Raw genomic sequence first — 13,100 nt, 5'->3', positions numbered from 1 at the left:
TCGTTCTTACGCCTCTTTGCCGTATAATTCTCAATACTTTTGGTATGAGAGGCAGAGGAGGAAACACATACACCGACTGGTACACCCAAGGCGTTACCAGCGCGTCCACAGCTATTGCCTGCGGATCTCTTGACCTGGCGCAATACCTGTCCAGTTTTTTGTTGAGGCGAGACGCCATCATGTCCACCATTGGTCTTTCCCAACGGGTTACCAGCATGTGGAAGACTTCTGGATGAAGTCCCCACTCTCCCGGGTGAAGATCGTGTCTGCTGAGGAAGTCTGCTTCCCAGTTGTCCACTCCCGGGATGAACACTGCTGACAGTGCTATCACATGATTCTCTGCCCAGCGAAGAATCCTTGCAGCTTCTGCCATTGCCCTCCTGCTTCTTGTGCCGCCCTGTCTGTTCACATGGGCGACTGCCGTGATGTTGTCCGACTGGATCAATACCGGTTTTCCCTGAAGCAGAGGTTCTGCCTGGTTTAGAGCATTGTATATTGCTCTTAGTTCCAGAATGTTTATGTGAAGAGACGTTTCCAGGCTCGTCCATACTCCCTGGAAGTTTATTCCTTGTGTGACTGCTCCCCAGCCTCTCAGGCTGGCGTCCGTGGTCACCAGGATCCAATCCTGTATGCCGAATCTGCGGCCCTCCAATAGATGAGCACTCTGCAACCACCACAGAAGAGACACCCTTGTCCTTGGAGACAGGGTTATCCGTAGGTGCATCTGAAGATGCGACCCTGACCATTTGTCCAACAGATCCCTTTGGAAAATTCTTGCGTGGAATCTGCCGAATGGAATCGCTTCGTAAGAAGCCACCATTTTTCCCAGGACTCTTGTGCATTGATGTACAGACACCTTTCCTGGTTTTAGGAGGTTCCTGACAAGCTCGGATAACTCCTTGGCTTTTTCCTCCGGGAGAAAAACCTTTTTCTGAACCGTGTCCAGAATCATCCCTAGGAACAGCAGACGAGTTGTCGGCATTAACTGGGATTTTGGAATATTCAGAATCCACCCGTGCTGTTTTAGCACTTCTTGAGACAGTGCTAATCCCATCTCTAGCTGTTCTCTGGACCTCGCCCTTATTAGGAGATCGTCCAAGTATGGGATAATTAATACGCCTTTTCTTCGAAGAAGAATCATCATCTCGGCCATTACCTTTGTAAAGATCCGAGGTGCCGTGGACAATCCGAACGGCAGCGTCTGAAACTGATAGTGACAGTTTTGTACAACGAACCTGAGGTACCCCTGGTGTGAGGGGTAAATTGGAACGTGGAGATACGCATCCTTGATGTCCAAGGATACCATAAAGTCCCCCTCTTCCAGGTTCGCTATCACTGCTCTGAGTGACTCCATTTTGAACTTGAACTTCTTTATGTACAGGTTCAAGGACTTCAGATTTAGAATAGGCCTTACCGAGCCATCCGGCTTCGGTACCACAAAAAGAGTGGAATAATACCCCTTCCCTTGTTGCAGAAGAGGTACTTTGACTATCACCTGCTGAGAGTACAGCTTGTGAATGGCTTCCAACACCGTCTCCCTTTCGGAGGGGGACGTTGGTAAAGCAGACCTCAGGAAACGGCGAGGTGGATCTGTCTCTAATTCCAACCTGTATCCCTGAGATATTATCTGCAGGATCCAGGGATCTACTTGCGAGTGAGCCCACTGCGCGCTGTAATTTTTGAGACGACCGCCCACCGTCCCCGAGTCCGCTTGAGAAGCCCCAGCGTCATGCTGAGGCTTTTGTAGAAGCCGGGGAGGGCTTCTGATCCTGGGAAGGAGCTGCGTGTTGCTGTCTCTTCCCTCGACCTTTGCCTCGTGGCAAATATGAATAGCCCTTTGCTCTCTTATTTTTAAAGGAACGAAAGGGCTGCGGTTGAAAAGTCGGTGCCTTTTTCTGTTGGGGAGTGACTTGAGGTAGAAAGGTGGATTTCCCGGCTGTAGCCGTGGCCACCAAATCTGATAGACCGACTCCAAATAACTCCTCCCCCTTATACGGCAAAACTTCCATATGCCGTTTTGAATCCGCATCGCCTGTCCACTGTCGCGTCCATAAAGCTCTTCTGGCCGAAATGGACATAGCACTTACCCGTGATGCCAGTGTGCATATATCCCTCTGTGCATCACGCATATAAAGAAATGCATCCTTTATTTGTTCTAACGACAGTAAAATATTGTCCCTGTCCAGGGTATCAATATTTTCAATCAGGGATTCTGACCAAACTACCCCCGCACTGCCCATCCAGGCAGTCGCTACAGCTGGTCGTAGTATAACACCTGCATGTGTGTATATACTTTTTTGGATATTTTCCATCCTCCTATCTGATGGATCTTTAAGTGCGGCCGTCTCAGGAGAGGGTAACGCCACTTGTTTAGATAAGCGTGTTAGCGCCTTGTCCACCCTAGGAGGTGTTTCCCAGCGCTCCCTAACCTCTGGCGGGAAAGGGTATAATGCCAATAATTTCTTTGAAATTATCAGCTTTTTATCAGGGGCAACCCACGCTTCATTACACACGTCATTTAGTTCTTCTGATTCAGGAAAAACTATAGGTAGTTTTTTCATACCCCACATAATACCCTGTTTAGTGGTACCTGTAGTATCAGCTAAATGTAACGCCTCCTTCATTGCCAAAATCATATAACGTGTGGCCCTACTGGAAAATACGGTTGATTCGTCACCGTCACCACTGGAGTCATCGCCTGTGTCTGGGTCTGTGTCGACCGATTGAGGCAAAGGGCGTTTCACAGCCCCTGACGGTGTTTGAGTCGCCTGGACAGGCACTAATTGATTGTCCGGCCGTCTCATGTCGTCAAACGACTGCTTTAGCGTGTTGACACTATCCCGTAGTTCCATAAATAAAGGTATCCATTCTGGTGTCGACCCCCTAGGAGGTGACATCCCCATATTTGGCAATTGCTCCGCCTCCACACCAATATCGTCCTCATACATGTCGACACACACGTACCGACACACAGCAGACACACAGGGAATGCTCCTAATGAAGACAGGACCCACTAGCCCTTTGGGGAGACAGAGGGAGAGTTTGCCAGCACACACCAAAAGCGCTATATATATATCAGGGATAGCCTTATAATAAGTGCTCCCCTATAGCTGCTTTGTTATATAAAAATATCGCCATAAATTTGCCCCCCCTCTCTGTTTTACCCTGTTTCTGTAGTGCAGTGCAGGGGAGAGACCTGGGAGCCGTCCTGACCAGCGGAGCTGTGAGAGGAAATGGCGCCGTGTGCTGAGGAGATAGGCCCCGCCCCTTTTCCGGCGGGCTCGTCTCCCGCTATTTTGAGAAATCAGGCAGGGGTTAAATATCTCCATATAGCCTCTAGGGCTATATGTGAGGTATTTTTAGCCTTTATAGGTACTCATTTTGCCTCCCAGGGCGCCCCCCTCCCAGCGCCCTGCACCCTCAGTGACTGCCGTGTGAAGTGTGCTGAGAGGAAAATGGCGCACAGCTGCAGTGCTGTGCGCTACCTTTAGAAGACTGCAGGAGTCTTCAGCCGCCGATTCTGGACCTCTTCTGTCTTCAGCATCTGCAAGGGGGCCGGCGGCGCGGCTCCGGTGACCATCCAGGCTGTACCTGTGATCGTCCCTCTGGAGCTTGATGTCCAGTAGCCAAGAAGCCAATCCATCCTGCACGCAGGTGAGTTGACTCCTTCTCCCCTCAGTCCCTCGCTGCAGTGATCCTGTTGCCAGCAGGAATCACTGTAACATAAAAAACCTAGCTAAACTTTCTCTAAGCAGCTCTTTAGGAGAGCCACCTAGATTGCACCCTTCTCGGCCGGGCACAAAAATCTAACTGGAGTCTGGAGGAGGGTCATAGGGGGAGGAGCCAGTGCACACCACCTGATCGGAAAAGCTTTACTTTTTGTGCCCTGTCTCCTGCGGAGCCGCTATTCCCCATGGTCCTTTCAGGAACCCCAGCATCCACTAGGACGATAGAGAAACAACTGTTGTGAAGCAGCGTCCTCTAGAGGGAGCTATAACAATTCCCTTATAGCTAAAATGAGAGGTTCAATACCCTGAGTAGAATCGGGATCTCCACTAACGGGATCCAGGTCATCCCCATCATCCTGGATATCATCATCTGTATCAGAGAGCAGAGCAGGTAAACCAAGCTTCTGGGGACATGCATGAGAGAGTGGGCTGTGCATCAGCCCTAGCAGCTAAATCTGCAACAGCTTGTTGCAGTAGCTGAGTTTTTTGCATATTAGCAATAAGCCGAGATGACATATCTGACATCATAGTCTTAAGAGACCCTAACCAGTGGGGCTCTGTACCCTACACAAAACACACAGACAGTTATAATGCAAGCCTGCCCTACTGTATGTGAGAGGAGACACAGAGAGGGGGAGAAATACCAGCACACCCTGAGCTGCACAGCCCCAGTGAGACTGTCGGCTCTGTGATCACAGTAACACTAATAAATGCAGTCCTAAACAGGCTCAGAATAGTGTACACAAGCAGCTCTCCACCTTAGCTACACCCTGTACCAGTTTCCAGCGTATTTGTGAGGCAGGAAGCGCTGAGTGTGTGCTGTTGATGGCGGCTGTAAGCAGAGGAAGGCGCCAAAACGCTGCTGGTCCCGCTCTGAGGAAGCTCCGCCCCCTCCAATGGCACCGGAACTGTACATATTATTTATACTGGCAAAGTCTCCAAATAAGCTTAAAACCTCACACAAGTGCTTAGTTAAGCAGTTTTGTGCCAGTGTACACAACGGGCATCCCAGCGCCCGTGGTCAGCGGCACTTTGAACCGGGGACGCCCCTAGCGAGGTCACCGGTGTGTACTCACCACCGATGTCACCTACAGGCAGCGTTAGGGGTGTGCGGCGTGCTGCGACAGCCTAGGCGCAGTGCCCCGCTGAACTAGCAGCCCCTCAGGACGGTGGTCCTGCAGCAGGGAAGCGGTTCTGCAACTCGCAAGGCCGGTGACCATCCCCCCCTAACTCCCACAGAGCAGGTATGCTGTTGCCCAGACAGCATACCGAAAAAAATAAAAGATTTAAATGAAATTGAAGAAAACTCTCTGGAGCTCAGAGAAGTGCATTCTCTCCTGAGGGCACTTTTTTCAAAACTGCCTGTGGGAGGTTGCATAGAGGGGAGGAGCCAGCACACCCAGCTGAAGAAATTTAAAGTGCACTGGCTCCTTTGGACCCCGTCTATACCCCATCGTACTAGTTTTCCCCAATATCCCTTATGGATGCTAGAGAAGGGTGTGGATCATTAGATCGACAGTGTCTAGGTCGACAGTGTCTAGGTCGACCACTATAGGTCGACAGTCACTAGGTCAACAGGGTTTCTAAGTCGACATGTGCTAGGTCAACATGTCGACATGAGTTGTTGTTTTTTGTGTCGTTTTCTGCGTACAGTGACCGGGAAGCCGAATTAGTGCACCGTGTTCGCTCGCCATGCTTCGGGCAAGGTTTACCGTTCCAATCGTAGTCCATGTGGATCGTTAAGTATGAAAAAGTTCAAAAAAAGAAAAAAAAATGTGGAAGCTCATGTCGACCTTTTGACCTAGCACATGTCATTCTAGAAACCCTGTCGACCTTCCAACCATGTTGACCTAGTGACTGTCGACCTATAGTGGTCGACCTAGACAGTGTCGATCTTCAGACCGGATCCCGCTAGAGAAAACTGGATTATCAAATTAATGTTTACAAAGGATTTATTTCTGAAGATGACCAGGGAGCATGTCACAGGCTCTTTTAGCATTAGTTACGGAATGTAAATTTAAACATGTCCAACTTTCACCTTTCCATGCTCTATCGTTTATTACATTAAAAAGCCTGTGTTCCCGCTCTGTTCCTCTATCTCAGCTTCTATGCACCAATCAAAACGCAGTAGCTGGATGTAGCTGCAGGATAACTTTAATAGTAGGCAGATCCCAGCCTCAGAAGAGCAGAGTTGCAATACTTTATAAAAGAGGAGCCTAGTCTGTGAACCTATATTCTTACCAGGTACTTACAACAATGGGGGCTCTAAGAGGGGAGTTAATCGGCAGGTAGAGGGTGGCCCGGTAGACACCTTCCGATACCTCTCGGGTTTTACACTTTGGAGCGAGATGGGTGAATGGGTCACTGGGCAATCGGGCACAATACCTGTGAAAACGGAAGAATGTCAATCTTTGCACGTCTAATTTTAAATAGGAGTGATGCATTCAGGCTAGGGTTATACTAGTGGAATAAGGAATCACAAATGGGATTCTAATGGTCTAAGCATGTGCCCACAACCATACCAAAACATACCGGTTTATGTGGCCAATGGCAGTGTTGATGGTTACTCTTGGGCTGCCATCATCTTGCCGCAACACATATGGAGGAATAATCTCGTCATCATCTACAATTGCTTCGGACTCTGTCTCACCGCAATCCAAAGACTTGGAGCATTTATTCCTCAAGATCTGTAAGGTAAAGAAATATTAACACCCCAGATCGGTTACATGTACGCGTATATTATGAGAAAGTACAGGTCACACACCTTTTCTATGGCTTTATAAGTTTTGAGATCTTCTTCAAATCCCCTTATCTTGTCGGTGTCTGCCAGCATGATGTAGTTTGAAATGGGGGCTCGGGCTCGACCTTTGGACTGAACATAAGATCTGTATTCTGTTGGCAAGTCAAATCGAACTACTAGGTTACACTTTGGGATGTCCACACCCTCCTCCACAATACTGGTAGCGATGAGCAAATTGGTTTCATGCGCTCTAAACTTTCGAAGAACCTATAAAGGGAAGCACAGGATTAACTCACCTCTGCCGCAGTTCATGCAGAATTATCACACATCAGAACATAGATTTATTTACTACGTCTAACAAGAAATGGGATAGTTACAGAGCCAGAAACAAGTCAAGAGTTTTTGGTAATTAAAATAAATTACTTGTTATATAAAAATAAAAAAAAACATCCATAAAACAGGCAGTTGCGAAGTGATAGAAAGAGAATAATCTGCTGTTGCGTTAGATTTTCCATTTTTTTCTTATTTTTAAGTTTACTAGCCCTTCAATTAAACTAAATCCCATCAAAACGTGTGTACATTAGGAAAAATAAACATGAAAAAGCTGTGTGTTTATGTCCATGACTAAATGAAAGTAAAAATAAATTAAATAAAAACCATGATTATACTTATGGTCAATCCTTTTCTAAGAGTCCTTTTTGAACACTGGGACCCGTATCAATTACAGAATTAATTTTACCTCAAAAATTAAGGTGGCTATTGAATCCATTATTTTATTATCTAGGCTATGCGTGCTTCCAAGTCAATTGGAAAATGATGGGCACACTTTTTTTGGGTGTGAAAAATAGAACAGCCAGTACAATAAATAAAAAGTAATACAAAAAATAAGATTTTACTCACCGGTAAATCTATTTCTCGTAGTCCGTAGTGGATGCTGGGGACTCCGTAAGGACCATGGGGAACAGACGGGCTCCGCAGGAGACTGGGCACTCTATAAGAAAGATTTGGTACTATCTGGTGTGCACTGGCTCCTCCCTCTATGCCCATCCTCCAGACCTCAGTTAGGATACTGTGCCCGGAAGAGCTGACACAAGAAGGAAGGATTTTGAATCCCGGGTAAGACTCATACCAGCCACACCAATCACACCGTATAACTCGTGATACTATACCCAGTTAACAGTATGAAATATAACAGAGCCTCTCAACAGATGGCTCAACAATAACCCTTTAGTTAGGCAATAACTATATACAAGTATTGCAGACAATCCGCACTTGGGATGGGCGCCCAGCATCCACTACGGACTATGAGAAATAGAATTATCGGTAAGTAAATTCTTATTTTCTCTGACGTCCTAGTGGATGCTGGGAACTCCGTAAGGACCATGGGGATTATACTAAAGCTCCCAAACGGGCGGGAGAGTGCGGATGACTCTGCAGCACCGAATGAGAGAACTCCAGGTCCTCCTCAGCCAGGGTATCAAATTTGTAGAATTTCGCAAACGTGTTTGCCCCTGACCAAGTAGCAGCTCGGCAAAGTTGTAAAGCCGAGACCCCTCGGGCAGCCGCCCAAGATGAGCCCACCTTCCTTGTGGAATGGGCTTTTACAGATTTTGGCTGTGGCAGGCCTGCCACAGAATGTGCAAGCTGAATTGTATCACAAATCCAACGAGCAATAGTCTGCTTAGAAGCAGGAGCACCCAGCTTGTTGGGTGCATACAGGATAAACAGCGAGTCAGATTTTCTGACTCCAGCCGTCCTGGAAACATATTTTCAGGGCCCTGACTACGTCCAACAACTTGGAGTCCTCCAAGTCCCTAGTAGCCGCAGGTACCACAATAGGTTGGTTCAGATGAAATGCTGAAACCACCTTAGGGAGAAAATGAGGACGAGTCCTCAATTCCGCCCTGTCTGAATGGAAGATCAGATAAGGGCTTTTACAGGATAAAGCCGCCAAATTTGACACGCGCCTGGCCGAGGCCAGGGCCAACAGCATGACCACTTTCCATGTGAGATATTTTAACTCCACAGATTCAAGTGGTTCAAACCAATGTGACTTTAGGACCCCCAAAACTACATTGAGATCCCAAGGTGCCACTGGAGGCACAAAAGGAGGCTGTATAGGCAGTACCCCTTTTACAAACGTCTGAACTTCAGGAACTGAAGCTAGTTCTTTCTGGAAGAAAATTGACAGGGCCGAAATTTGAACCTTAATGGACCCCAATTTTAGGCCCATAGACACTCCTGTTTGCAGGAAATGCAGGAATCGACCTAGTTGAAATTCCTCCATTGGGGCCTTACTGGCCTTGCACCGCGCAACATATTTTCGCCAAATGCGGTGATAATGCTTTGCGGTTACATCCTTCCTGGCTTTGATCAGGGTAGGGATGACTTCATCCGGAATGCCTTTTTCCTTCAGGATCCGGCGTTCAACCGCCCTGCCGTCAAACGCAGCCGCGGTAAGTCTTGGAACAGACAGGGCCCCTGCTGTAGCAGATCCTGTCTGAGCGGTAGAGGCCATGGGTCCTCTGATATCATTTCTTGAAGTTCTGGGTACCAAGTCCTTCTTGGCCAATCCGGAGCCACGAGTATAGTTCTTACTCCCCTCCGTCTTATAATTCTCAGTACTTTTGGTATGAGAGGAAGAGGAGGGAACACATACACTGACTGGTACACCCACGGTGTTACCAGAGCGTCCACAGCTATTGCCTGAGGGTCCCTTGACCTTGCGCAATACCTGTCCAAGTTTTTGTTTAGGCGGGACGCCATCATGTCCACCTTTGGTTTTTCCCAACGGTTTACAATCATGTGGAAGACTTCTGGATGAAGTCCCCACTCTCCCGGGTGTAGGTCGTGTCTGCTGAGGAAGTCTGCTTCCCAGTTGTCCACTCCCGGAATGAACACTGCTGACAGTGCTAAGACGTGATTTTCCGCCCAGCGAAAAATCCTTGCAGCTTCTGCCATTGCCCTCCTGCTTCTTGTGCCGCCCTGTCTGTTTACGTGGGCGACTGCCGTGATGTTGTCCGACTGGATCAGCACCGGCTGACCTTGAAGCAGAGGTCTTGCTGGGCTTAGGGCATTGTAAATGGCCCTTAGCTCCATTTATGTGAAGTGATGTCTCCAGGCTTGACTACAAGCCCTGGAAATTTCTTCCCTGTGTGATTGCTCCCCAGCCTCGCAGGCTGGCATCTGTGGTCACCAGGACCCAGTCCTGAATGCCGAATCTGCGGCCCTCTAGAAGATGAGCACTCTGCAACCACCACAGGAGAGACACCCTTGTCTTTGGTGACAGGGTTATCCGCTGATGCATCTGAAGATGCGATCCGGACCATTTGTCCAGCAGGTCCCGCTGGAAAGTTCTTGCGTGGAATCTGCCGAATGGAATTGCTTCGTAGGAAGCCACCATTTTTCCCAGGACCCTTGTGCACTGATGCACTGACACTTGGCCTGGTTTTAGGAGGTTTCTGACTAGTTCGGATAACTCCCTTTCTGTACCACAACCCTGAGGTACCCTTGGTGTGAAGGGTAAATTGGGACATGTAGGTAAGCATCCTTGATGCCCAGAGACACCATATAATCCCCTTCTTCCAGGTTTGCAATCACTGCTCTGAGTGACTCCATCTTGAATTTGAACCTCTGTATGTAAGTGTTCAAGGATTTTAGATTTTAAATAGGTCTCACCGAGCCGTCCGGCTTCGGTACCACAAATAGCGTGGAATAATACCCCTTTCCCTGTTGTAGGAGGGGTACCTTGATTATCACCTGCTGGGAATACAGCTTGTGAATGGCTTCCAAAACCGCCTCCCTGTCGGAGGGAGACGTCGGTAAAGCAGACTTTAGGAAACGGCGAAGGGGAGACGTCTCGAATTCCAATTTGTACCCCTGAGATACCACCTGAAGGATCCAGGGGTCCACCTGTGAGTGAGCCCACTGCACGCTGAAATTTTTGAGACGGGCCCCCAGCGTGCCTGAGTCCGCTTGTAAAGCCCCAGCGTCATGCTGAGGATTTGGCAGAAACGGGAGAGGGCTTCTGTTCCTGGGAACTGGCTGTTTGCTGCAGCCTTTTTCCTCTCCCTCTGCCACGGGGCAGAAATGAGGAGCCTTTTGCCCGCTTGCCCTTATGGGGCCGAAAGGACTTATGTTGAGAGGCTACCTGGGGTAAATATGTGGATTTCCCAGCCGTTGCCGTGGCCACCAGGTCTGTTAGACCTACCCCAAATAACTCCTCCCTTTTATAAGGCGATACTTCCATATGCCTTTTGGAATCAGCATCACCTGACCACTGTCTTGTCCATAACCCTTTCTGGCAGAAATGGACAGCGCACTTACTCTTGATGCCAGTCGGCAAATATCCCTCTGTGCATCACGCATATATAGAAATGCATCTTTTAAATGCTCTATAGTCAGTAATATACTGTCCCTATCTAGGGTATCAATATTGTCAGTCAGGGAATCCGACCAAGCCACCCCAGCACTGCACAATCAGGCTGAGGCGATTGCTGGTCGCAGTATCCCACCCGTGTGAGTGTATATACATTTTAGGATATTTTTCTGCTTTCTGTCAGCAGGTTCCTTAAGGGCGGCCGTATCCGGGGACGGTCGTGCCACCTGTTTAGACAAGCGTGTGAGCGCTTTATCCACCCTAAGGGGTGTTTCCCAACGTGCCCTATCCTCTGGCGGGAAGGGGTATGATGCTAATAACTTTTTAGGAATTAACAGTTTTATCGGGGGAAACCCACGCATCATCACACACTTCATTTAATTCCTCAGATGCAGGAAAAACTACAGGCAGTTTTTTCTCACCCAACATAATACCCTTTTTAGTGGTACTGGTATTATCAGAAATATGTAAAACATTTTCCATATCCTCAATCATGTAACGTGTGGCCCTACTGGAAGTCACATTTGTCTCTTAATCGTCGACACTGGAGACAGTATCCGTGTCGGCGTCTGTATCTGCCATCTGAGGTAACGGGCGTTTTAGAGCCCCTGATGGCTTTTGAGACACCTTGACAGGCACAGGCTGAGTAGCCGGCTGTCTCATGTCATCAATCTTTTGTAAAGAGCTGACACTGTCACGTAATTCCTTCCATAAGCTCAGCCACTCAGGTGTCGACTCCCTAGGGGGTGACATCTCCATTACAGGCAATTGCTCCGCCTCCACACCATTTTCCTCCTCATACATGTCGACACAATCGTACCGACACACAGCACACACACAGGGAATGCTCTGATAGAGGACAGGACCCCACTAGCCCTTTGGGGAGACAGAGGGAGAGTATGCCAGCACACACCAGAGCGCTATATATATACAGGGATAACCTTATAGAAGTGTTTTTCCCTTTATAGCTGCTGTTTTATTAATACTGCGCCTAATTAGTGCCCCCCTCTCTTTTTTAACCCCTTTCTGTAGTGTAGTAACTGCAGGGGAGAGCCAGGGAGCTTCCCTCCAACGGAGCTGTGAGAGAAAAAATGGCGCCAGTGTGCTGAGGAGATAGGCTCTGCCCCTTTTTCGCGGACTTTTCTCCCGCATTTTTATGGATTCTGGCAGGGGTTAAAATACATCCATATAGCCCTGGGGGTTATATGTGATGTATGTTTGCCAGCCAAGGTGTTTTTATTGCTGCTCAGGGCGCCCTCCCCCAGCGCCCTGCACCCTCAGTGACTGCAGTGTGAGGTGTGTATGAGGAGCAATGGCGCACAGCTGCAGTGCTGTGCGCTACCTTGGTGAACACTGATGTCTTCTGCCGCCGATTTTCCGGACCTCTTCTTGCTTCTGGCTCTGTAAGGGGGCCGGCGGCGCGGCTCTGGGACCGAGCTCCGAGGCTGGGCCTGTGTTCGGTCCCTCTGGAGCTAATGGTGTCCAGTAGCCTAAGAAGCCCAAGCTGGCTGCAAGCAGGCAGGTTTGCTTCTTCTCCCCTTAGTCCCTCGATGCAGTGAGCCTGTTGCCAGCAGGTCTCACTGAAAATAAAAAACCTAAAACTAAACTTTCACTAAGAAGCTCAGGAGAGCCCCTAGTGTGCACCCTTCTCGGCCGGGCACAAAAATCTAACGGAGGCTTGGAGGAGGGTCATAGGGGGAGGAGCCAGTGCACACCAGGTAGTCCTAAAGCTTTACTTTTGTGCCCAGTCTCCTGCGGAGCCGCTATTCCCCATGGTCCTTACGGAGTTCCCAGCATCCACTAGGACGTCAGAGAAACTATTGGTAGTTTTTTCTCCCCAAACATAATACCCTTTTTAGAGGTACCTGGGTTTATATCAGAAAGGTGTAATACCTCTTTCATTGCCTCAATCATGCCACAAATGGCCCTAGTGGACATTAAATTTGACTCATCGTCGTCGACACTTGCATCAGTATCCGTGTCGACATCTGTGTCTGCCATCTGAGGTAGTGGTCGTTTCAGGGCTCCTGACGGCCTTTGAATCGTCTGGGCAGGCACGAGCTGAGAAGCCGGCTGTCCCGCATTTGGCATGTCGTCAAATTTTTTATGTAAGGAGTCGACACTTGCACATAATTCCTTCCATAAGTCCATCCACTCAGGTGTCTGCCCCGCAGGGGGTGACAACACATTTATAGGCATCTGCTCCGCCTCCACATAAGTCTCCTCATCAAACATGTCGACACAGCCGTACTGA

General features: G+C 48.7%; 1 protein-coding gene across 1 annotated transcript in view; it reads right to left on the bottom strand.

Moving 5' to 3' along the window:
- Window positions 1-13,100, bottom strand: part of DICER1 (dicer 1, ribonuclease III) — a 222,538-nt gene that overhangs the window by 101,405 nt on the left and 108,033 nt on the right. The window contains exons 12-14 of the mRNA XM_063946538.1: window positions 6,493-6,735; window positions 6,261-6,415; window positions 5,981-6,113 (exon numbers count right to left, since the gene is read on the bottom strand). Coding sequence (XP_063802608.1) covers window positions 5,981-6,113; window positions 6,261-6,415; window positions 6,493-6,735 — 531 coding nt within the window. The remainder of the gene's footprint in view (window positions 1-5,980; window positions 6,114-6,260; window positions 6,416-6,492; window positions 6,736-13,100) is intronic.

Source organism: Pseudophryne corroboree, chromosome 12, assembly GCF_028390025.1.
Source record: "Pseudophryne corroboree isolate aPseCor3 chromosome 12, aPseCor3.hap2, whole genome shotgun sequence".
Classification (NCBI taxonomy): domain Eukaryota; kingdom Metazoa; phylum Chordata; class Amphibia; order Anura; family Myobatrachidae; genus Pseudophryne; species Pseudophryne corroboree.
Note: the sequence above shows the minus strand (reverse complement) of the source record. Positions and strands in the feature narration are given on the sequence as shown.